Source organism: Pristis pectinata, chromosome X (assembly GCF_009764475.1).
Source record: "Pristis pectinata isolate sPriPec2 chromosome X, sPriPec2.1.pri, whole genome shotgun sequence".
Lineage (NCBI taxonomy): Eukaryota > Metazoa > Chordata > Chondrichthyes > Rhinopristiformes > Pristidae > Pristis > Pristis pectinata.
In genome coordinates this window covers 1,634,253-1,656,188 of record NC_067450.1, presented here as the reverse complement: position 1 = coordinate 1,656,188, position 21,936 = coordinate 1,634,253, and the positions used below count along the sequence as shown (strand labels likewise).

At 39.6% G+C, this 21,936-nt stretch overlaps 1 protein-coding gene across 3 annotated transcripts in view; it reads left to right on the top strand.

Annotated features, from left to right (window-relative positions):
- Positions 1-21,936, top strand: part of pan2 (poly(A) specific ribonuclease subunit PAN2) — a 90,668-nt gene that overhangs the window by 17,009 nt on the left and 51,723 nt on the right. For all 3 annotated transcript variants that reach the window (XM_052009677.1, XM_052009676.1, XM_052009678.1), the window contains exons 7-18: positions 1,804-2,071; positions 3,052-3,394; positions 4,553-4,649; positions 6,404-6,523; positions 7,337-7,456; positions 9,435-9,563; positions 13,739-13,938; positions 14,425-14,573; positions 15,632-15,738; positions 16,923-17,021; positions 17,877-17,950; positions 20,177-20,318. In XM_052009677.1, coding sequence (XP_051865637.1) covers positions 1,804-2,071; positions 3,052-3,394; positions 4,553-4,649; positions 6,404-6,523; positions 7,337-7,456; positions 9,435-9,563; positions 13,739-13,938; positions 14,425-14,573; positions 15,632-15,738; positions 16,923-17,021; positions 17,877-17,950; positions 20,177-20,318 — 1,848 coding nt within the window. The remainder of the gene's footprint in view (positions 1-1,803; positions 2,072-3,051; positions 3,395-4,552; positions 4,650-6,403; positions 6,524-7,336; positions 7,457-9,434; positions 9,564-13,738; positions 13,939-14,424; positions 14,574-15,631; positions 15,739-16,922; positions 17,022-17,876; positions 17,951-20,176; positions 20,319-21,936) is intronic.

Here is a 21,936-nt window from a genome sequence, read left to right as displayed (position 1 = left end):
ATTAATAAAACTGAAAGCCAGTAAATCTCCAGGGCCTGATAATTTGCATCCAAGTGCACAAAATGAGGTAGTCATGGAAATAAAGTTTACAATAATAATCATCTCACAAAGTTCAATAGATAATGATACAATTCCTTCAGATTCAAGGGTGTAACAGTGCAGGAGGCCACAGACAGGTCAGAGTGGGATGGAGAATTAAAGTGGCAGGTAACAGGAAACTTGGGGTCACCCCTGCCACCTCAATACTGGATGAATTAAAATTTCCTCCATCTATGTACAGAAAGACCAAAGCTATTGTCTTTAAGGCCATGCCACAAACTCCATTCTCTAGATAATCACTCTACCACTCTCCCTGGTAACTGTCTAAAGCTGAGCCAAACTATTTGCAACCTTATCATATCTAGTCCAAACTCTTTGGGTTCAAATATGTGTCATCCTTAAGACCTCCTATTTCCACTTCCATAACATTGCCTGATTCTGCCTATGCTTCAGCTCATCCCCTGTTGAAACTATTTTCCATTTCTTTGTCACCTCAAATCATGGCTATTGTAAAGCACTACTGGCTAAACTTTACCATGGCCCCTTTGCAAATCTAAGGTCATCCAGAGCTTGACTATCCATGTCCTAATTTGGACCTGTCTCATTTGTTGAAATTAACCTCATTGGAAATGAGAAAAACATTATCCTCCCCCAGTATCTACACTTGTATTATTTCCAGCAATAATGGGTAAACCACTGATGGATTTTACTCTTTCCCCTTGTATCTTCATCTAATTCAGCATCAAATTGAATATGAACTATTGCCAAGACTGTGGTTGGGGACTGAGTGGTATAATCAATCAGTCACTGTCTTTCTATTTTTAGGCTCTGGGTTTAAATTAAGCCCAGTACAATGAAAAGGTAGTCTTCCTGGCTGCTTGTATTCTTTGCAGCTTGTCTTGTTCAGTCCTCCATCCCTGTAGAGATGAGACAACAAGGTTTTTTTTAAAGTAATTTCCAATCTCGGGTAGGGGCTGTAAGTCAAAGGAAAAAAAAGTTCATTTTCCCTCCGTCCACACCTCCACCCTCCTCCAAAGAAATCCCTTCAGTGCTTTGTAATCCTGTTCCTGTGAAGCACATTTGAGGGAACAGTCTTGTTTTTTTTTCTCTGTCGTTGAGCTCAATCTAATTTTGTGGTTTTATTTTTGAAATATTCATGGAGGTAGCAGCTTCAAAACCACCAGCATGTCCAGGGCAAGTGGTTGCAGCTTTCTGTGCAGAAGTAAGACTTTTAAAAAAATTTTACAGCAGAAGCAGAACTGAAATACACTTAAGAATAAAGGAAGAACAAATTAGTGCTGTCAGTTTTTAGAATTGGCAACTAATTTCCCACAAAGGCCAGAATGGCTGACCAGGTCTAATTCATTTCTTTCCCCTCAAAATTCCTCCTCTTTCTCCCTGCTCAAGGTGGTTTGAATGGTGCTGGCTTCCCACCTGAAGCCACTCTTGAACTGAGACACAGTTATGAAGGGTTGATGGGGAAAGGTCATTGCAATTGTGGCATGTCCTAGACTTCCATATGTGCATGTTTTTACTGAAGGGTACTGGATCGTGGCAAGGATCGGACACCCGAGCTGCACCCCGCTGGTCACAACCCACAAATGGTGAGACCAATTTGTGGTATTCCAACTGCTGCGTGGCTAAGATTGAGGCTGGGACTTTCCTGGATTGTGTAACATAATACCACAGTGGTGGTGTGTTCACTACTATTGAATAAGAATGTGCAGATTGCTTTTATTGCTTAATGATTCTTTTGTGCTTTAGGTATCTCTCCGAGATTTAAGAAGCTTTAAGTTGGAGCATGAGTTTGATGCTTACTCTGGAAGCCTTTCTGATTTTGATGTACATGGGAACCTGCTGGTGACATGTGGCTTCTCAAATCGAATGAATGGGCTGTCTTGTGACAGATTCCTCATGGTATACGACCTTCGCATGATGCGGGCTATTAGCCCTTTGCAGGTTCATGTGGATCCCCTCTTCCTGAGATTTATTCCTACATATACTTCAAGGCTAGCCATCATCTCTCAATCAGGTATCTTACAAAAGACGAAAATTATAATGTCTCCATGGAACTTGATATAAGTATGAAGTGCTATACTGAAATGTTAGGAGCATTACATCATGTAACACACACATCATTTTTCTGTTGCTTAGATGAAAATGTGTCACTTGAGTGCAAGGATCAATGAGAGGTTAATTGTTGGGGAAAATTTTATTTTGGTTTGCAACTGTTATGAATCCTGAATTTCTCCCTAAAATCAGTTGAAACCAAAAGGAAATGAATAAATTTCCTCCTTTAAAAGACATCTGCATTTGACTCATCGCCAAGCTCTTATTTATAGTTTAGCTATTACTCTTATTACTTCAAGTACAGTGAATAATAATGATTGAAGCCTCATTCGAGGCAGTTTTTAACGTTTGCTATATCCTTTATTTTTGTTCAAGTCCAGTGCTATTTACTCAATTGAAAGTTTTTCTATTAACACGGCTATATGTCAACTCTGTCAGGGATAAACGTTTTAAAAAGTTCTGGCATCTGATAAAATTGGGACCATGATGATGATAATGTGGCAACATTAAAAGAAAAACAGCCAAATATAATCAGTGCCAGCTGCAACAATCAGAAAGGTGATGAAATGTTAACACTTGGATGTTGTATGTAAATGGGAAAACATTTTGGAACATGAGTAGACTGTAACACACCTGAGAGGTCCAGATGGTGTTTATAAGAAACCTGATCTCTGCTATCATGGTTTGACAGTGCATGAATGCTTCGCAATATCCTTCCAGTTAATTGTCAGGTTTTAACGTTGCGTCATGGTAACACTAAAGCTGACTGCATCCTCAAACAAGCCACTACTGGAGAGTGCCACTGAAATGGTAAGTATTTATGAAATATGCAGTGGATGGGATATGGGCTAAATGTAGCAGGCAAGCACATGCTTTTATTATTGGTAAAAGATCTCATTCGAGCTACAGTTTGTTGCAGCAATATTTTTTTTTCTCCTGCAGGACAGTGCCAGTTTTGTGAACCAACAGGCCTTGCAAGTCCAGCAGATATTTTCCATGTAAACACTGTGGGACAGTTGGTTATGACATTTGATGTATCCTCTAGCAAGCGAGCATTGGTGTTTGGAGATTCTGGAGGGTGTGTGCATCTATGGGCAGACTCGCCAGATGCTACATTTAATGCATACTCCCGTGAGACTGAGTTTCCAATGCCCTGCATGGTAGATACACTGCCACATCTGGACTGGAATGATGATCTCTTGCCTTTATCCCTCATTCCAGTACCTCTTATCACAGAGTCTCTGTTGTCTGACTGGCCAACAGCCAACTGCGTTGTTACACCCAGGTAATTAAAGTTTGTATTAGAATTCTTATAAATGGAGACACACAAAATATTGCTTACATTTATTGAATTTGCTTATTATCAAATACATTTACTCTCTACAACACTGACATTTTTGACTGATTTTATTTCAATAACTTCCATCTGGGCCATTGTTCCTTCAATTGTTGATATCCTTATTATTTCTCCCAGTGGATAAAAAAAAACAAGGCCACTTCATTCCTCTTTTTGTTCACTTCTGGGTCTTGTTTTTTTTCAATTTGCAGGTTATACCAAATGCAGAACCTTGTGCTCAGCCTACGTAATCAAAAGCCATCACATATAAAGGGTTTTCACAAAAGATTGGTGTGTTCGCAAGACTTTGCGCATCAGCAACATGCATTGAATTCTTTATCCCTTGTGTATCTATCTATTCCTCCTAAATGTGTTTAGATGCCTCTCTCCATTTATTTTCCACAGAGTACCATGCAGCATCATATCCATAAGCAAAATGCTTACTCCTAGTATCCAAGAGATGTATGAGAGCATCTTTCTGAATCTTCCACTTCTGATCAAGAATTAAAACTGCTATTCATGTTCCCTCTCCGCCCTCGATCATGTCATAATGGGACACTATCTCTGTACCCAAGTGTGCCGCACCATTTTTCTGTTCTTAAATTTGAGACAGCTCTGAATTACTATTTTGTGATGTGAGGGGGGAATTGAATAGTTTAGAACTCATTTGTTTCAGACCATATCTGTTTAATGTGGTTTGTGCTGATGGTGAAATGAACACAGACTCACAAAAAAAGTATTTTCAGTTTGAAGCAATTTTACTATTGTGGTTGGCAATATCAGATATTGTTATTTTTCCTTTGGTATTTTCCTTGCAACTTGTTCATCTAACATGTTTGGCTGATCATAATGTTGGAGGAGATCTCGTATCTTTTTCATATTCATCATGGCATAATATTGTTTGTACATGAGAATTAGTGTCTAACTTAAGACCGAAGAATTTCTGAAATGGAGAAAAAGCAAGCCAAAATATATTAATATATTTATAGAGTACCAAAATGCCCTAATGTCTTTTCTTGACGATATACAGTTCACTTTGAAGATCTTGTAATCTCCCAGTATCTTACCATGTCTTTTTTATATTAAATCTTCTGTGTACTTTTTCAGACGAGCTCCACCTGTTGACCTTGAGATATTGCGTACAATGAAGAAAGTTGGGTTTATCGGTTATGCTCCAAATCCCAAAACAAAGCTGAGAAATCAGGTAGGGAAAAAGTATTTAATTTTGTACCAGTAATTTAATGATATACTTGAGGCATGTGGCCATGATGACATTGGTTTGATGAGAATGACCAGGAGGTCCAGAAGTTAATTAACCACAAGTGCATGGAAACCATCATGCCTCTAGGTGAATGGTGGGAGGTAGCTCTACAAAACTCTGAAGTTCTGAGGTCCAACAAAATAACTTGTGATTGAAGGAACAAATGGTGGATGGAACGATCAGAGCAGTCTAGTAATTCACTGGTAATTGCAGATACCTTGATTATTCAAATCCATCATACATTTTGATGGACAGAATTCACACCATGATTAAGGGAGTAGCATTTTGTCACTCAGATGTAGTTGAAGAAGACCCTTGTGATTACTTTCCCTGTGGACAACAGTGAGGGAACCCTTTTTGTCATTACCACAATCAGCTGCCCCTTCCCAAGATCGTAGTCATGATTAAAGCATCCAAGGTACCCCAGAGTAGAAGAAAGTTACCCTCGACTCCAAAGGAGTACTGAAGGAAAAGAGGAAGAGTGTTGAGCATATCATGCCACGTAGTTATTGTTGCATAGTAGCTTAATTTGGAAAGTACGAACTGAATGAACTAGTTTCAGTTAACAAAGCAATGGTCCTCATTAAAGAAAAAAAATGATGCCAAGCTCTCTCAATTCCCTGATCAGAGTGCACTTGACCAAGAAAGGAAAAAATGATCCAAGATCCTCAATCTGGCAGTCCCACGTGTATTTTCAATACCTCAAATCTGGCTTAGCTATGATTCCCTTTCTGATTAACAAGCCTAATGTAGCCTAAGGTTTACAGGTGAAGGTTATGGAGGTGGTGTGGTGTGTGTGATACTGATTCCCACCTGGAAGTGAGCCTAATAATCTACAGACACACAGAAGTGGGCACTTTACCATTAACTTGTTTCATTTTTTTCCCCTCTTGTTAAGACAATTCTATAAATTTCCCTTCAAGGAAGTCCCTAACCTCTGGTTCCTTTTCCTGTATGGCCAGCCCAAGATGGGAACTGGTCTGTAATTATGGTCGTGAGTGTTAGTGCCATGATATAATTGTGCCACAACATATTGCCCTGTAACCTTTTAGTGAAACTGCATGTAGGGAAAATTCAACTTTTTTGTATTTGAATTCCAAAGCAATTGCTATTGTGACTTACTTGGATTAGATAGGATAGTTGGCCACTTTGGGAATTGAGTAACTTCAGTTATGATACATCCATATCAGTCCAAGTCAAATAATATTTGCAGTTTAAAATGTATTGCATTTAAATTTTCCAACAGAATCTAGTGCTCTACCTGAATGTAGAATCAACAATTCACAAATGTGCCTTAGCTTCTCCTCTTCTCAAGATACCGATTCATGGTTGTCCCTAAGCTAGAAGCCTGTGGAACAAATGCCAAATGGCTACTCTTCAAATTTTCATTTAGTGCGGTGAACAAGCAGTTCCACTACTGGAGTATAACTGCCAAGGCTGATTGTGTGCGTACCTTTCTGGAGAGATCACTGAATAATGAAACTAGCTTTAGCTATGCTAATTGTAGGGTTGTTCCCACTGCTGTGCCAGGTGAAGTTGTCAAATACAGCACAGCCCAAGAATTGATGCTAAAATCTTCTGATTTATATGATTTAACAATACACTTGCTTGACTGTTTCCTACTAAGCCATTTGTAGATCTTAGTGTATTTTACTCTTTTTAAGATAATATTTCCATTAATAGACATCTCTTTATAGGTTCCATATAAACTGAAGGAGATGGATGTAGAATTTGACAACTACAATCAAATCCCAGAGTCTCCTATTGGAAGGGAAGAAGATACTCATCTCTACATGGTCCCGAAGAAATATCGAAAGGTCTGATGCAAAGAAAAGGCATACTTTTGAGATGGTTTATCATTCGATGTCTGGCTGCCTTGAGTACTTGAGATTTAAAGTTAAATCAATACTGATGTCACCTTAAAGAGAACTGAGGAGATGTGATAATGTATTTCTGAAAGCTAATTTATTTTAATAGAAGAGTAGTTTATCAGGATATGCTCCTGTTCCAGAATACTATGTTTTAAGGAATTTGTGCCCCTGAACATGTAATGTGGTTTGACCTGGGCTGCTTTCTAGTGCTTGGCAAACTTCTGGCTATTTTGTTTTCCATAAGTCAGCCACCCAGATCTCTTCCCCAGGTTTCCATCGCGATGTTTGTCGACCCGCTGCCCTGGAGCAAGAAGATTGAAGTGTTGTACAGTGGTGGGAAGCCCACAGGAGTGGATATGGAACACAGGGATCTTGCCCTGTATTTTGTCAGGGAGAATATGTGGAAGTGTTGGCCAAGTCCCTGAATTAGCTAGCACTGCTCCTTCATTAACCTGGAGTTTTTTGCCTGGTCTTCAACCTACATCTTTTTCCACACTGCCCCTTCCTCCTCTCCCTCCGTCCACCCCTCCCACCTTCCATCCCACCCCCGCCCCTGCCCCTGCCCCTACAGCAACCCCACCCACCACCATCACTTGCTTTGACGTAAATATTTTCTCTCTCTTCCATTATCAATTGGGCAATGCAATAGCTGTATGTATTTTTGGTTATGACTATCAAATTGATTATGAAAAACTCTTAGGTATATTTGCCCTGTGCCTAAATTTATTCAGCAGTTTGATTGTAAATGTATTTGTTTAGGTTACTATCAAATATTCAAAACTTGGCTTGGAAGATTTTGATTTCAAGCACTACAACAAGACCTTGTTTGCGGGGCTGGAGCCACACATTCCCAATGCTTACTGCAACTGCATGATTCAGGTCAGGGGCGTTCTTCCAGTCTTTCATTACCTTCCTTTAGTCAGCACTAATGCATATTAAATGAAAGTGAACTAACACCCTGGCTGTGATAATGGAGGTTGTGATTTTAATCGGGAAGTTTGCATTCTAGTTTTCTATGTTACCATGTGTTAGTACTCCATTCTGCAATTCATAATCACCTTGCCGCAATTGTAATTTTTGCAAAATTTATGGATTCTATAATGATCACAGAATTGCAATATCTTTACAGCATGGAAAAGACCATTTGACATGCCTGACTTTGTACTGGCTCTACGTAAGAGCAACCCAACTAGTCCCATTTCCCTATCCTTGCCCAATAGTGCTGCAGATTCTTTCATTTCAGATGTTTATCTAGCTACCTTTTGAAAACTACTGTTGAATTTGCTTCTGCTGCTATCTGATCCTAATCACTTGCTGTGGTTTTTCTAAAAGACTTTTTCTTTTGCCTGTCATCTTCATTTTATGTCCCCTATGTTTTTTTTGCCCTTCCACCAGTAGGAAGTTTCTTTCTATTTATTCTCTGTATCCCCTTAATGCTTTTAAATACCTCCTGTCAGATCCCCTTGCAACCTCTTCTCTTTTATTTAAAGAGAACAGCCTGAGCTTCAGTCTCTGGATGTAATTAAAGTCCCTCATCCCTGTAATCAGTTTGGTAAATTTCTTCTGCACATTCTCCAAAGCCTTCATCTTTCAATAAGTTTGCTGCCCACAAATGAACACAATATCAAGTTGTGGTAGAGCCAATGTTTTTCTTTTTGAGGGAGGAGCCCACAGAGGGATCCCTGTGTCTGGGCCTGGGTCAGGGTCAGCAGCCAACAGAGAGTAGGAGGTAAATGGTGGGTATGGTGGCTATCCTGCGGAGGTTTCAGGGAGTCAACGTGCCCTGCTACTGAAGGGCAGTTGGTAGCCAGATGTGAGAGGAATGGAAACGGCACCCAATCCTGGCCATCAGTGCTGAGTGCCTCCACTGTTTTCACCTGAAGGCAGAGGAAGGATGGTGCTTGCTTAACAGAAACCATGAGAGAGAACTTAGCAGGTATAAAATGTTATTAATTTTTAATGTACTTCCCCACACCCAATAAGATGAATATGTTTGACCTTTTTCAAATTGTGCTGTTAATAAAAAGTAAATATTTTTCTGCAATTCTCTCTAGTTCAGCCACAGTTCTGTGAATTTCATCCTCCAGTTTAAGTAGGGCCTTATTCTTCTTCTCATTTGTGACTATGCAAGTGCTAATTCATCATAATTAATACACAGAGGGTGCTCAAATTGAAACTATTGTTATTTTTGTAGTGTTTGAAATTCATTTAATTTGCCTTTTTAGAATTTTAGTTCCTTTGCATATTCATTCTTCACTGGTTAATGGATATTACTACTGGTTTAGTTGTGCTTCCACTTTGTTGTGCACATATTAATAAGAAATGGGTTTATTCCCACAGCAACTTCTTCATCTTTGCTATACAGTTTGCAAAGGTGAGAGAATACTGTGAGTAGAATCCAAGTATTTCCTAATGTAGATGTAGGGAGATTTCCAAATGAATCATTATCGCTGAAAAGAGTGGGATAAGCAAATGAATTGTGATTATTTTTTCTTTTCCTGCTTGATACTTAAATTTGTTTTAAATTCCATTATTTCACTATAAATTGAAAATACTGAACTTTACTGTGCAAGTGTGCCAAGCCACAAAGGTCAGATGTGGTTTTGTGCCTATAATTTCTACGTACTACACCCTCCCAATTTCCAGTTATCACTGCCCTGAAGAAGTGATTAGTGAGTAGATAAAGGGCAGGTGTTTTCCCCCAGGAAGGAAAAGTAGAAATAATAAAATATCTATCACATTCATGTGAAAACTTACAATTTAAGATGTGTATATAATCCAAATTACAAACAAATGTTTATCTTGGTGTTTTATGAATTTGTATTTTGTCTTCCTTTGATTTCTTCTCCCATTGTAGGTGCTGTATTTGCTGGAGCCCATCCGCTGCCATGTTCAAAACCATCTGTGTCAGAAGGAGTTTTGCTTGGGCTGTGAACTTGGATTTCTGTTTCACATGCTTGATCTCTCAAGAGGTGACCCATGTCAGGTAAGTGAATGTTGAGCTAGTAAAGTGGATTTGGCTCGTGTACACTTGATGTGATCGTTGATCGTGGTGCTCATGGTGTGGATTGTTTTAACTGCATCATCTTGGCCAGAGTTGCTCTCCACATTTTGTATACCAAACAGCTACTAGAAAGAAAATGCTGGGAACGCTCTTGGGCAACATCTGTAAAGAACAGGCAAAAGCTGTATGGAAAGCACTTTTATTTTGGTCAGGAGATGCAATCATAAAAATGGTCCAATCCAAAATTTTCCTTAATCAATTAATTCACAGGATGTGGGTGTTGCTGGCAAGGCCAGCATTTATTGCCTATTCCCAGGTGCCCCTGGGAAGATGATGAGCTGTTTTCTTGAACAACTGCAGTCCTTCTGGTGAAAGTGCTTCCACAGCGCTGTTGGGGAGAGTTCTGTGATTTAGACCCATTGACAATAGAGGAACAATGATATATTTGCAAGTCACAGTAGTGTGTCTCTTAAATCTCTTGTTCTTTCTCCCTTGGAAATTGGCCTTTCTTTAAGAAGAATTTTTTTTGAAAATTATATCGGTTGTAACGATTATGATTAAACCCAACCACAATGTATTGGTGAGCCATAATTTAATATTGTATTGTACTGGATAAGTTTTAGTTCTGAAATGTGATTTATTTATTATGTATGAATAGATTTGGAGCTGTTTTTTGTTCATGATAACTGGTGGCAGGCACTACAAAGAAGCAGTGAAAATCATACAGGAAGTGCACATTTAAGCTGATATTTTTATTATGATTAATGAAGTGAATGTTGGTGAATTTAATAAATGTATGAACTTGGTTAAAGGTGAAATAACTAACTTCAGTTCTACAATTTAAAAACAGGAAATGGTGAAATTGCAAAGCAGCTTAGTCAACATCTGAAACGAGGTTTCCACCCAAAGTGTTAGTTTATCTTTCAAGTGCTGAATGGTGTGCTTTATTTCTAGTTTCAATTTTTTCTAAAGACAGATTTCCGATACCCACCATTTCTGTTACCTTTTTGCAATTAAATTTTATTTTAATACCATTCTAGCCTGCATTTCTCTCTGATCTTTCCAAGTCATGATCACTTTGCAGGTCTGGATGCCTCAGTTTCTTCTAAGGCAACTCTGTCTAGTTTGTTATGAACAGACACACAGACTAGTAGATAGACCACATTTGCCTGGTTTACCTGCTGTGCCAGTTATGAATTGCCAGCCCTTAGTTGGCACAGGATTCCTGCTATGATTGGTAGCAGCAAGAGTGGGTCATTAAGCTTGTATCCTACCACTTTGCCAAAGTTGTGTGCTATTGCACTCTGCTATTATTAGCATATAAAATGTAGAACAGATTGGGCCCTTCAGTCCACCAGGTCTGTGTTGGCCATGATGTCAATCTAATTAATCCCAAGTGCCTGCACGTGGTCCATATCGCTCTACTCCCTGCCTGTTCTGTCTAAATGCCTCTTTGCCTCTTAAGCATTGCCTTAAACCTATGGCCTCTAGTATTTGACATTTCACTCTAGCTAGGGAAAGACTCTGTCTGTCCTATCTATACCTCTATCATTTTTCCCCTCTGCCACTGATGCTGCAGAGAAAACAGTCCAAATTTGTCCAACCTCTCCTTGGACATAATCCACTCCAATCCAGGCAACATCCTGGTGAACCTCTTCTGCACCCTCTCCAAAGCCTCCACACTCTTCTTGTAGTGTGGTGAACAGAACTGCACGTCGTACTCCAAGTGTGGCCTAACCAAAGTTTTGTAGAGCTTTGATGTGACTTTCTGACTTTTATACTCAATACCTGGACAGATGAAGGCAAGCACGATGTATGCCTTTACTGTCCTATCCATTTGTGTTGCCATTTTCAAGGAACTATGTACCCAAGATTCCTCTGCACATCAATGATTATTGTGCAGAATTTTTGCTGCAAACTCTGCAAACTGTTCAAAACTAATTTAAATAATTCTTGGATGAGTGGAATCTTGTGCATCTTTGAGCCCCTGCTCGGTGGAAAAGTAACTCCAAAAGCAATGTGATGAGCAGCACAGTTCATAAAGTGTCCCAATATATAGTCATCATTCTTGTGACCATGCATACCCAGTGGTTCTAGCAGCTGAAGATGCAGAGCTTCCACGGCAGTTGCTTGCATCTTTGCAATGCAGTGAAAGCATGATCCAAACCCAATATATAAGAAGCAACACTTTCCAAGCAGCTGTCATGCCAGACCTCAAGAATTTCCACATAACAATATCAATTTAGAATGTGCTAGTGCTTTAATCTGGGGCTCATGCCCAGTGCCACATGCCTAGTTTACTAGTTACCAATTGCTTATTCCAGGTCCTTGTATGGAGATGCTTGGCAAAGAATTATGCTCACGTGCTCAACCTGTCCTCCAGGATGCCTACCAGCTGTCACTTTAGACCATAGCCTTCCCTTCTCTGCCAATGTTTCCAATTTCTGCCACAATTTCACCTTTCATACCATGAAGAAGCACTATCTGAACTTAATCATGCTACACCAGATTATTCTCCACTGAGACTTTCCTGTAGTTAAAGGAGAAAGACCAAAATAACCGTTTCCAGCTTGGCCTTGCAATTTATCATGGGTTCAATATTTTAATGTGCCCGGATCCCCAGATATTGAAACAAGTGAACGTGAGATTCTGTACCTTCTAATTGGTCCTTTCCAAATGACCTCTTAAGCCATAAAACAACATGTTAGGAGGTACATACAAAGAATGACTTTTGTTTAATTCATTGTTGAAGAGTTCTTCTCTACCTCCACCCAACTCCCCCCACCCCTGTCAAAAATAAATAGCAGACAAAAATCAATGAATTCAAGAAAAAAAATGGCAGCATACCAGGACATAGTATGGTAGTCCCTGGGTTACGCAAGGGTTCAGTTCAAGAGAACAGTCCATGAACCGAGGGCTAATTAGGAAAGCCAACAGAATGTTACTGTTTATTGCTAATAGCATTGAATGCAAAAGTGGGGAGGTTATGCTTCAGTTATATTAAGCCATTACTGAGATCTCATTAGTACTGAGTACTGTATTGGCCTCCTTATTTAAGGATGTAAATGTGTTGGAAGCAATTCAGAGAAAGTTTATTAGGTGAATACCTGGAATGGGAAGGTTGTCTAATGAGCAAATTTTGGACCGGCAGAGTTTGTCTTTGCTGGAGTTTAGAACCGTGAGAAGGGACTTGATTGAAACATGAGATCCTGCAGGGTCTTGACAGGGTGGTTATGAAAAGAATGCTTCCTCTTGTGGGAAGATTTGGAACTAAGTGTTGCTGCTTGAAAATAAAAGGTTGCTCATTCAAAATGGGTGAGAAAAATGTATTTCTCTTGAGGGTCATGAGTCTTTAGAAGTATCTTCCTTGAAGAGCAGTGGAAGCAGAGTCTTAAATATTTTTAAGAAAGTGGCAGATAAGGTTCTTGATAAGTAAGTGGGTGAAAAGGTTACTGTGGGTGGATGGGAACGAGGAGCTGAGGTTACAATCGGATCAGCCAAGATCTTGCTGAATGGCGAAACAGGCTTGAGGGATCAACTGGCTTGCTTCTCATAATTTATATATGCATGTGTTTGTATATGTTTGTCGAATGGTGGACGAAAATGAGGAAACATTTTGTAATAAGTTTGGAACTGCAACTATAGTAACAAATGGAATATTTTATTGAATTGAAATTGTCAGCTGTACTAAACCAAGAAAACAAGTTGATAGATCAGAAAGACTATCCCATTGTGACTCATCCATCCATCTAGAAAACCTACAATCTGCCCATCATGGGAAGGACTTTGGTGGTGGTGGTGGGTGGTGGGGGGGGTGTGGTGAAGAGAACTTCATCTGGCTCCCTTGATTTACAAAAACTTGAAATGTACAGCAGGTCTGTTTGCATGTCTGAAAAGAAACAAACATTTAATGTTACAGTTGTAAACCTCTCTTCAAAAGGCAGGGGGAAGAAAGCTGTCCCCTTTTGTGTTGGTGGTTAGTGCCATGGCTGTATAGAAGTAAATGATGGTCAACAATACTCTTTTCTCTACTGTTGAACATCTTGTACCTCGTCTCAAACACATGACTGTAGTCCCAGTTAAGCTGTGGGTGGCTGTAAAATTGGGGGTTAAAAAATAATGAAAGGAAATATAAAACGTGATTTTGTGTCTAATAGGCCAGCAATTTTCTTCGAGCTTTCCGAACTATTCCAGAGGCATCAGCTCTGGGGTTGATCTTGGCAGATTCAGATGAAGCGACTGGGAAGGTGAATCTGGGCCGACTTGTACAGAGCTGGAATCGGTTCATATTGACACAGCTACACCAGGAGACACAGGAGCAGGAAGGTCCACAAGCCTATCGGAGTGTCATGGGGAGGTGAGACATTGCTATTGTAAGATAGACTGAAGCCGATTCATTTGTATTCAAAGCGTGGGCATTGTGCAATGGGAATTTTATGCACTTGAGGGGAATCCCTCATTGGTATCTTCACAATTCTTATGTCACAGAGCAGCCATTTCTGAAAAATTATTCTTTAATGATAGATAATATCAGCTATCCACTTGTAATAAACTATGATAAATGGTGCCAGTTTTTGACTGCTGTAGGTAACGCTGTAGATAACACTGTACCTCAGCACCAAAGGAAGATATTTTTATGTGGTTTTGCTTCTGTCTTCACCCTTCACACCACTGCATTCTAGATCTCAGCCCCATTCCTGCAGGGGATGGAGAAAAGACTCAGTGGTTTATGATGCCCCCTTGTCCTTCATACACCAAAATTCATGCTCTGTTTGTATCATGTTGATCATAATATACTATATAAATGCAACACCCTCATGAACTGTTTTCCCTTTAACTTCAGTACATTTGGATCCTCTGGTGAATCTGTGATAGGGAAGCTGTTTGGTTGTGAAGTTGAGAACTGTAGCACTTGCCGTTGTGGGAAGGAAACTGTTCGAGTTTCTTCGAGCCTGCTTTTTACCTTGCAATACCCTGATATAAATACTGCTGGTGAGTAATGCATGGAAAAATGTTTTGTTTTGCCTTTACCATTGCACCATTTCACCAGGATAATTTTAAACTCTTAACATATGAATTTTGTGTGAAATTTCAACATTAATTAACCATCTGTTTCCTGTGGCATTACATCGTTTTTTATTTCTTTTTTTAAGAGGTAAGTGTCAATTCAGGTAAGTGACAGTAGCCCATGAAATGCATTGATCTCAAAATGCTTTGAATGTCAAGAAAGAAATTTTAAAAAAATGTTTATATGTACTTTGTCAGCTTTTACCATTCATAAATTCCTGTGTTCGTACTTAAATTGAAAACGCTGTCTGTAAACTTGTCGCATAGTGATCTCATTGTCCAACTAGTGATATTCAAGCTTTGTGCCTTTCAGTCTGTACTGCAAAGAAAACTCCGAGATTGGAACCAAATCTATCTCTTTCCCAAATTGCCACATGTTTTGCTGCTTATTATGAAAAATCTATACTACATGAAAGTAACAATGTTTGACTTGCATTTCTGCACCCTGGTCCAGTTCTCTATTTTCTAACTTTGTTTTACATGAAGGTTACATGTCGTCTTGTCTTCCTAAATGGTAATCTGCTTGTAATGTATTACTCATCAGGTACAGTGAGCACTCCCTATCAGTCTTTATTTCAATACTTACTCCATTACCCTTAGGTTTGGCTTAAACTGAAACAGCAGTAAATCAGAAGAGGTACAGAACATCTGAATCAAACTGTCAGAGACACTATGATAATCTTACGAAAGTAACCAATTCTGAAAGACCCATCCAGAAAACCTACCAACAATAACTTTAAAAATGCTAATCACGTAATTTGAGGAACAGAACTTGTTCCCTATTTTATGTAGCTGAAAATTGTAACTGTTCAAAATGAGGTTTTGACCAACAGAAACAATTATTTTTGTTGGAATGTGACCAAATTTGTAAATGGGCAGGAACTGACGTGTGAAAAGAAATTTGTGTGCTTTGTATTTATTCTGTGAACTTGATTGTCAAAAATGCTCTTTATGTACTAAAGAAGTGCCTCTTTTTGCTTTAGACAAAGCTATTCGACAGTATGAATTTGCTGAAGTGCTGAAGAGAAGTATTTGCCTTGAACAGAACACCCAGGCCTGGTGTGAAAATTGTGAGAAGTACCAGCCCACGGTTTGTATACTTGGGCTAGGGAAGGAGCAAGGGATGCAAATATTTTGCCAATAAAGTCTTGGTATATCTATTAGCAGCTATGTAGAAAGCCAGAATGACACCATGACTTTGCACATTGGGATGATTGGAAAGAAGCAGCCTTAGGTCAGGAGCTAATTTCTAAGAACTTAAGGAGTTCAAATCTTTGACTTGTACTGGTGCCTTGAGCTGTCTAATCTAGTAAAGTATCAAACAAGAATCAAAAATTACCTTTCATTAATGTCTGCAGTTCAGCACAATCTGACTGGAGATAGTTAAAGATTTCCTGCCAGGTTGTCCTCTGCAGCACCTGTTGTATTGTTGTCCTTATCTTCCATAACCTGTTCTTTTGATTGGCAGGTTGCCAAAGTATGGTTAAACTTTCAATCATTAAATTTTTTTAAGTACCTGTGAGCAGGGCTGTCACTTCAGAATGGTCTTGGGACAACTTGTCTCCAGCAAACTTAAAAATTTTCCTTAATTCTGTTTTTTTTTTCCTAAAAGCTTACTAAATGCAGTGATCCAGCCTGTAGGATCATCTGCTACTTCAAAACTAGTACTGAGAGGTTATTGTGTTCTAGGAGATGCATTCCTTTGGAAAAGCTGTTGAGCTTGAGCCCCATTTTAACAGTTCTAATGCTGGTGAAAATGTGGTTGCATTACTAATTGAAATATTACTAGGACTGTTGACATTCTATTTATGTAGCCAATGCAAAACTTTTGGTGCATTTAAATAGGAATCTTACTGCAAAAAGAAAGCTGTGCACTGTGTGTGTGTGTTTGTGTGTGGGGGCAGGGGTGGGGGGAATAAATTAAATATATGGATCCTTTTCCCTTGAATTCCTTAATTGATTACATTGGAGTGCATTTTGTCATGGCACCTGAGAATATATTTTGGATTTGAATGTAACAGGGCCATATGGCCATTCTACAGAAAATAATAATTAAATTCTTCCAGAAGTGTCTCAAATCAAGGCTGCTGGTTCAATAGTAGTGCCCTGAAATAGTAGATTGGAGTCTTTGACAACTGTTTTTAGTCTTTGAGCTGAGTGAGTATTGGTAACTTTCGTATCACTGTATTGCCATCTTGTGGCACTCTATCAAAATGTGCCATACATTGACTCTTGAGTTTCCAGTGTTGACTGGACATTGTGGTTTTTCTCCAGGTTCAAACCAGGAATATTCGATGCTTACCTGATGTTCTTGTTATTAACTGTGAAGTCAATAGCACAAAGGAAGCTGAATTTTGGAAATGCCAAGCAGAGGTCTGTACAGAGGATTTGATTGTTATTTCAAATATGCATCCTATATAAATCTGCCAGAACTATTTTCAGGGGTTGCATCCCATTTGGAAAATAGGAAGTGTTCGCTCTTTCAAGAAGATTCTGGAATAAATAAATAACTTGTTTGGTGCAGAAATAAGATTATTCTCTGAAATAAGTGATTCCCTGATTGAAGAGAAAGTTGGTGGTTATAACTTTAGATCTCTGCTATAGTGGCTTGGTGAAGTAGTATTGGGAGATGCTTAAGAGCAGTTTGCCTGATTGATGAAATGTGGTGCAGTGATTTTAAGCTAATTTCAATAGCAGAGATGAGCCTTACACTCTGGAAATACAAGATTAATTAGTACTTCAACACCATTTGAGAGTCTGGGCAGTGTTCCCTTTCAAGACCAATATATTTTTTCCTGAAGTTTGTTGCTACAGGGTGTACTATTGAATTGTATTGATGAGGAAAATGTTAGATTTAATGCATTAGCTTTGTAGCTGGGATAGCAGTAGGGGCTTTACTGTTTGTCTTTGCTTTCTATCCTAGTATCAGTCAGGGGCCCCAGAAAGTGAATATGAAGGCATTGTAAGGTGAGGATGGGCTTGAACTTCACTCTAGTGTCCTTCTTGGCAATAGTTTGTAGGTGACTGTTTAGTGAGAATAGGCTAGAGTTTGGCTGTATGGCTTTCTATACCCAATCATCTGACTTGGTTACATGAATAATGAAATGTTAGCTACTGTACATGAGTTGGCACCTTCATGATTAAGAAAAGAATGGAGATGGGGGCTATTCGAATTCAACTGGCAGCTTAAGAATATTCCAGCAGTAATGTATTTTATCTTTGTCACAGTATGAATTGCGCAATAAAATGAGGAAGGAAGATTTGGAAGCAATAAAAATGAAAGAAAATAATCCAACAGAATGGTAGGAATTTTACAAAGTATTTTCTGTCGGCATGAGAGATAAACTCAATTCAGGAGGTTTTATTCAATAACTGTCTTCCCTTGGTGTTCTGATCAAGAATAATGTGTTGTCCCCAACACATGGTCACAAGGAACAAGATTTTCCACCCAAACCTCAAAACAAAACACTGCTTACAAAGTGGGTTAATATTAAAAGACTGATACCCAAGGGTAGATGTTTGTGCTTGTGAATCAAAGATAACTGGGTAGTGTACTTTCCACTTCTGGAAGCGTTTTGAACTACTAATTTGTACTCCTATGGTCTGACATCATTGCCTCCATTCCAATTAGTTTAATAATTCAAATAAATGGTCCTATCAATGGGAAGTGATATGTGCCAAACCCCTTCTCCACCTCACCCTTGTCATTGGTTGATGAGTTCTCTAACTTATGCCACCAGCCACCCTCACAGAATGGTACAGCACAGAAACAGGCCCTTTTGTCCATGCTGATCTTGATCCTTATCTACCTGCGTTAGACCTCTGTGCCTCTTCTATCGAAGTGTCTGTCCAAACACCTTTTAAACATTGTAATTTAACCTGCCTCCATCACCTTCATCACCTTCTCTGGCAGCTTGTTCCAGATATTCAGCACCCTCTATGTGGGGTTGGGAGGGGGTGGCGGGTGAGCAAGGACTTGTGCCTTGGATCTCCTTTAAATCTCTCTCTTCTCACCTTAAACCTATGTCCTCTAGTTCTAGACTTTCCTGCCCTGGGAAAAAGGTTTTGACCGTCTGTTCTGTCATGCCCCTCATAATTTTATAAACCTCTAAGGTCACCCCTCAGCCTCCTACGTTCCAGTGAGAATAAACTCAGCCTATCCAGTCTCTTATAACCACAGCCCTCCATTCCAGGCAACCCTCTTTTTTTTCTGCAAATCGGTCTTAAGTAGAGATTGTTTAACCATATAAACGTGTTAATGTGAAGGCTTTGAACCTTTAGTGTAAACAGTAAATGGAAATTTATCAAAGAAATGAGATCACTAAGGAGAATTCTAGTAAACAGTGTTTGTGAAATGTGGAGCAACGTGATAACAGCCTTGTATGATTTGATTTTAATTATCTGAAGATTTCAAGTGCAGCAGCAGACATCAGTTGGTGCAAACTGGAGGAACGGCACCTCATTTTCTGTCTTGGAACCTTGCAGCCTAACAGCATGAACATTGAATTCTCCCACTTTAAGTAATCCCCACATCCCTCCAAACCCCTCCCCCCCCCCCAACCATACCTCTTCTTTTCTTTTCTTCCCTTTCCTAGCCTATCTCTTTTTTCCTCTAACCCCTTTGTTTTTCTCTCCTTACCTTTGACCCATCCCCTGGTGGATCTACTCTCCCCTACTCCCCTGCACCTGCCCATCACTGTCTCTTACCTGCATCTACCTATCACCACCGTGTGCCCACCCCGCCTCCCCTCTTTTATCCACCCATCACTGCTCTGCTTTTCCCTCCTATATATTGGGCTTCCCCTTTTCCTATATTCAGTCCTGAAAGAGGGTCCTGACCCAAAACGTTGACCGCCGGCTTTACTCCACGGATGCTGCCTGGCCTGCTCAGTTCCTCCAGCATCATTGTGTTTTTCATCAGTTGGTATTCATGGTTTCAGAGTAGATGATGCCTTTTGAACCAAGCAAGACAGAAATTTTGTACAAGACTGGGAGTTTTACAACTTCTGATTAAAGCTAGCCAGCAACTTCCACAGTTAGCAGAGGAATCCCACAAAGCTATATCAAAATGAGGTTTTGGATAAAACTGCCCATTTCTTTTGTTGTCCTATGCAAAGTTTCAACATTCTCTTTTTCTTATTCCCCCCCCCCCCCCCCCCAATAAAGCTTCTCTTTCACAATAAAAGAAACATGAGTTATTTTGTTAATTATTCATTATGTGAACTTGCCAGTTCTATTTGTATCATAATGAATGTGCCATGACTACCTTTACTGATGTGGTATTTATATACTTGGCAAGTTGAAACACAAAGATTTTATGTAATGATATTTCCATCAATACACACATTAATTACTGTATCCCACTCATATCCTTGGATAAACTCTGCTATCACAGAATTAAAAAAAAATGCTTTGAAGTAATCCTGCACCAAAAGAGAAAAAAAATGACCAATTTCATCCTGATTTGTTGAGTGATAATAATGTAAAGTCTTCATTTACCAGTGGATGCTTTGACTTTTTGTTATCAGGGAAGCACTTTGTAATGCAGAAGGCCTGAGTTTCTATACATCAATTGAAGAATTGAAAAATATTTGGATGCCAAATTCTATCAAGATGAAGCTGACTAAAAACAAGGAGCTAGAAGTCACAAACTGGACTGAAAACGAAGGCGTATGTAATTAAAATTTAATCCCTTGATGTATCTTTTCAAACCTTCCCTTAAGAGATTTGATTCTGATGTTTGTAATATTTTGGTAAAAATCAGAGGTGATCAAAAGTGAAATGCGGGTGGTGATGAGCAGAGCTGTAATCAGGAAGATTGGATAGCCAGGTTATTATCTTTCTATGGCATTGGAAAGTAGGGGCTAAACGGTTCTCTCTTTAGCTGGGGGGGTGGGAACGTGAAGATGAGCTGCTCAGAGCAGGGATGTGGAAGCAGATAACATGCACCTCTTTGAGGGAGTTGGTTTCTCTTGCAAATTGTATTTAAATAAAAAGAGCACATTTGAGGACTGTAAATAGGAGGAAAGACCATTTTGAAATAGGGTAAATAGCCAGTGTCTGTTTCCCAAAGTAGGAGTGTCCAAAGCTAAATTTTTCACACAGAGTAGTTGGTATCTGTGATGGGCTGCCAGAGGAGGTGGTGGTGGCAGGAACAATAACAACATTTAGGAGGCATTTGGATAGGCACTTGAATGAGCAAGGGAAATGAAATTAATGCAGGCAAGTGGGATTAGTATAGATGGGTATGATGGTCAGCATAGAAGCAGCAGGGCCTCTTGCAGTGCTGTACAACTCTGTGAAATGTGAAGTTGACTTGACTATTAAGTTTCCAATTGATGTCCTGGTTAATATTCTTTTTTGGGTAAAGAAATGTTTGCATAATCACTATCCCCATAAATTAGTAAACTTGGAATCATAGAGTTTTACAGCACAGAAACAGGCCCATGCCAAGCAGGTGAGCTAGTCGCATGTGGCCCATATCCCTCTAAACCTTTCCTATCTATTAACCTGTCCAAATGTCTTTTAACCATAATTGTACCCACCTCTACCACTTCCTCTGGCAGCTTGTTCCATATACCCACCACCCTTTGTGTGTGTGTGTTTTGGGAGGGGGGGGTGGGGTGTGTGCAAGAAGACCTGCCCCTTGGGTCCCCTTTAAATCTTTCCCCTCTCACCGTAAACCAATGGCCTCCAGTTTTAGACTCCCTTACCCTGGGACAAAGACTGTGACTATCTACCCTATCTACGCCCCTTGATTTTATAAACCTCTATCCGGTCACACCTCAGCCTCCTACCCTCCCGGGAAAACAGTCCCAATCCCTCCTTATAATTGCCTTCAGTCTTGGCAATGTCCTTGTAAAACCTTTCTGTGCCCTCTCTAGCTCATTCACATCCTCCTTATAGTATCATGACCAGAACCCCACACAACATTCCAGGTGCAGTCTCATCAATATCTTGTACAGCTGTAACATGACGTCTCAACTCTTGTACTCAATGGCCCTGTCTGATGAAGGCAAGCATGCCTTATGCCTTCTTCACCACCCTGTCTACCACTTTCAAGGGACTATGCACTTATACCCAAAGGTCTCTCTGTTCTATAATACTCCCCAGGCATCTGTCATTTACAGTGTATGTCTGGCCTGGTTCATCTTCCCAAAATGCATCAGTTTGTACTTTTCCAAGTTAAATTCTGTCAGCCATTCCTTTGCCCGCTTTCCCAGTTGATCTAGGTCCTGTTGTAACCTTCGACAACCTTCTTCACTGTCCACCAAACCACCATTTTTTG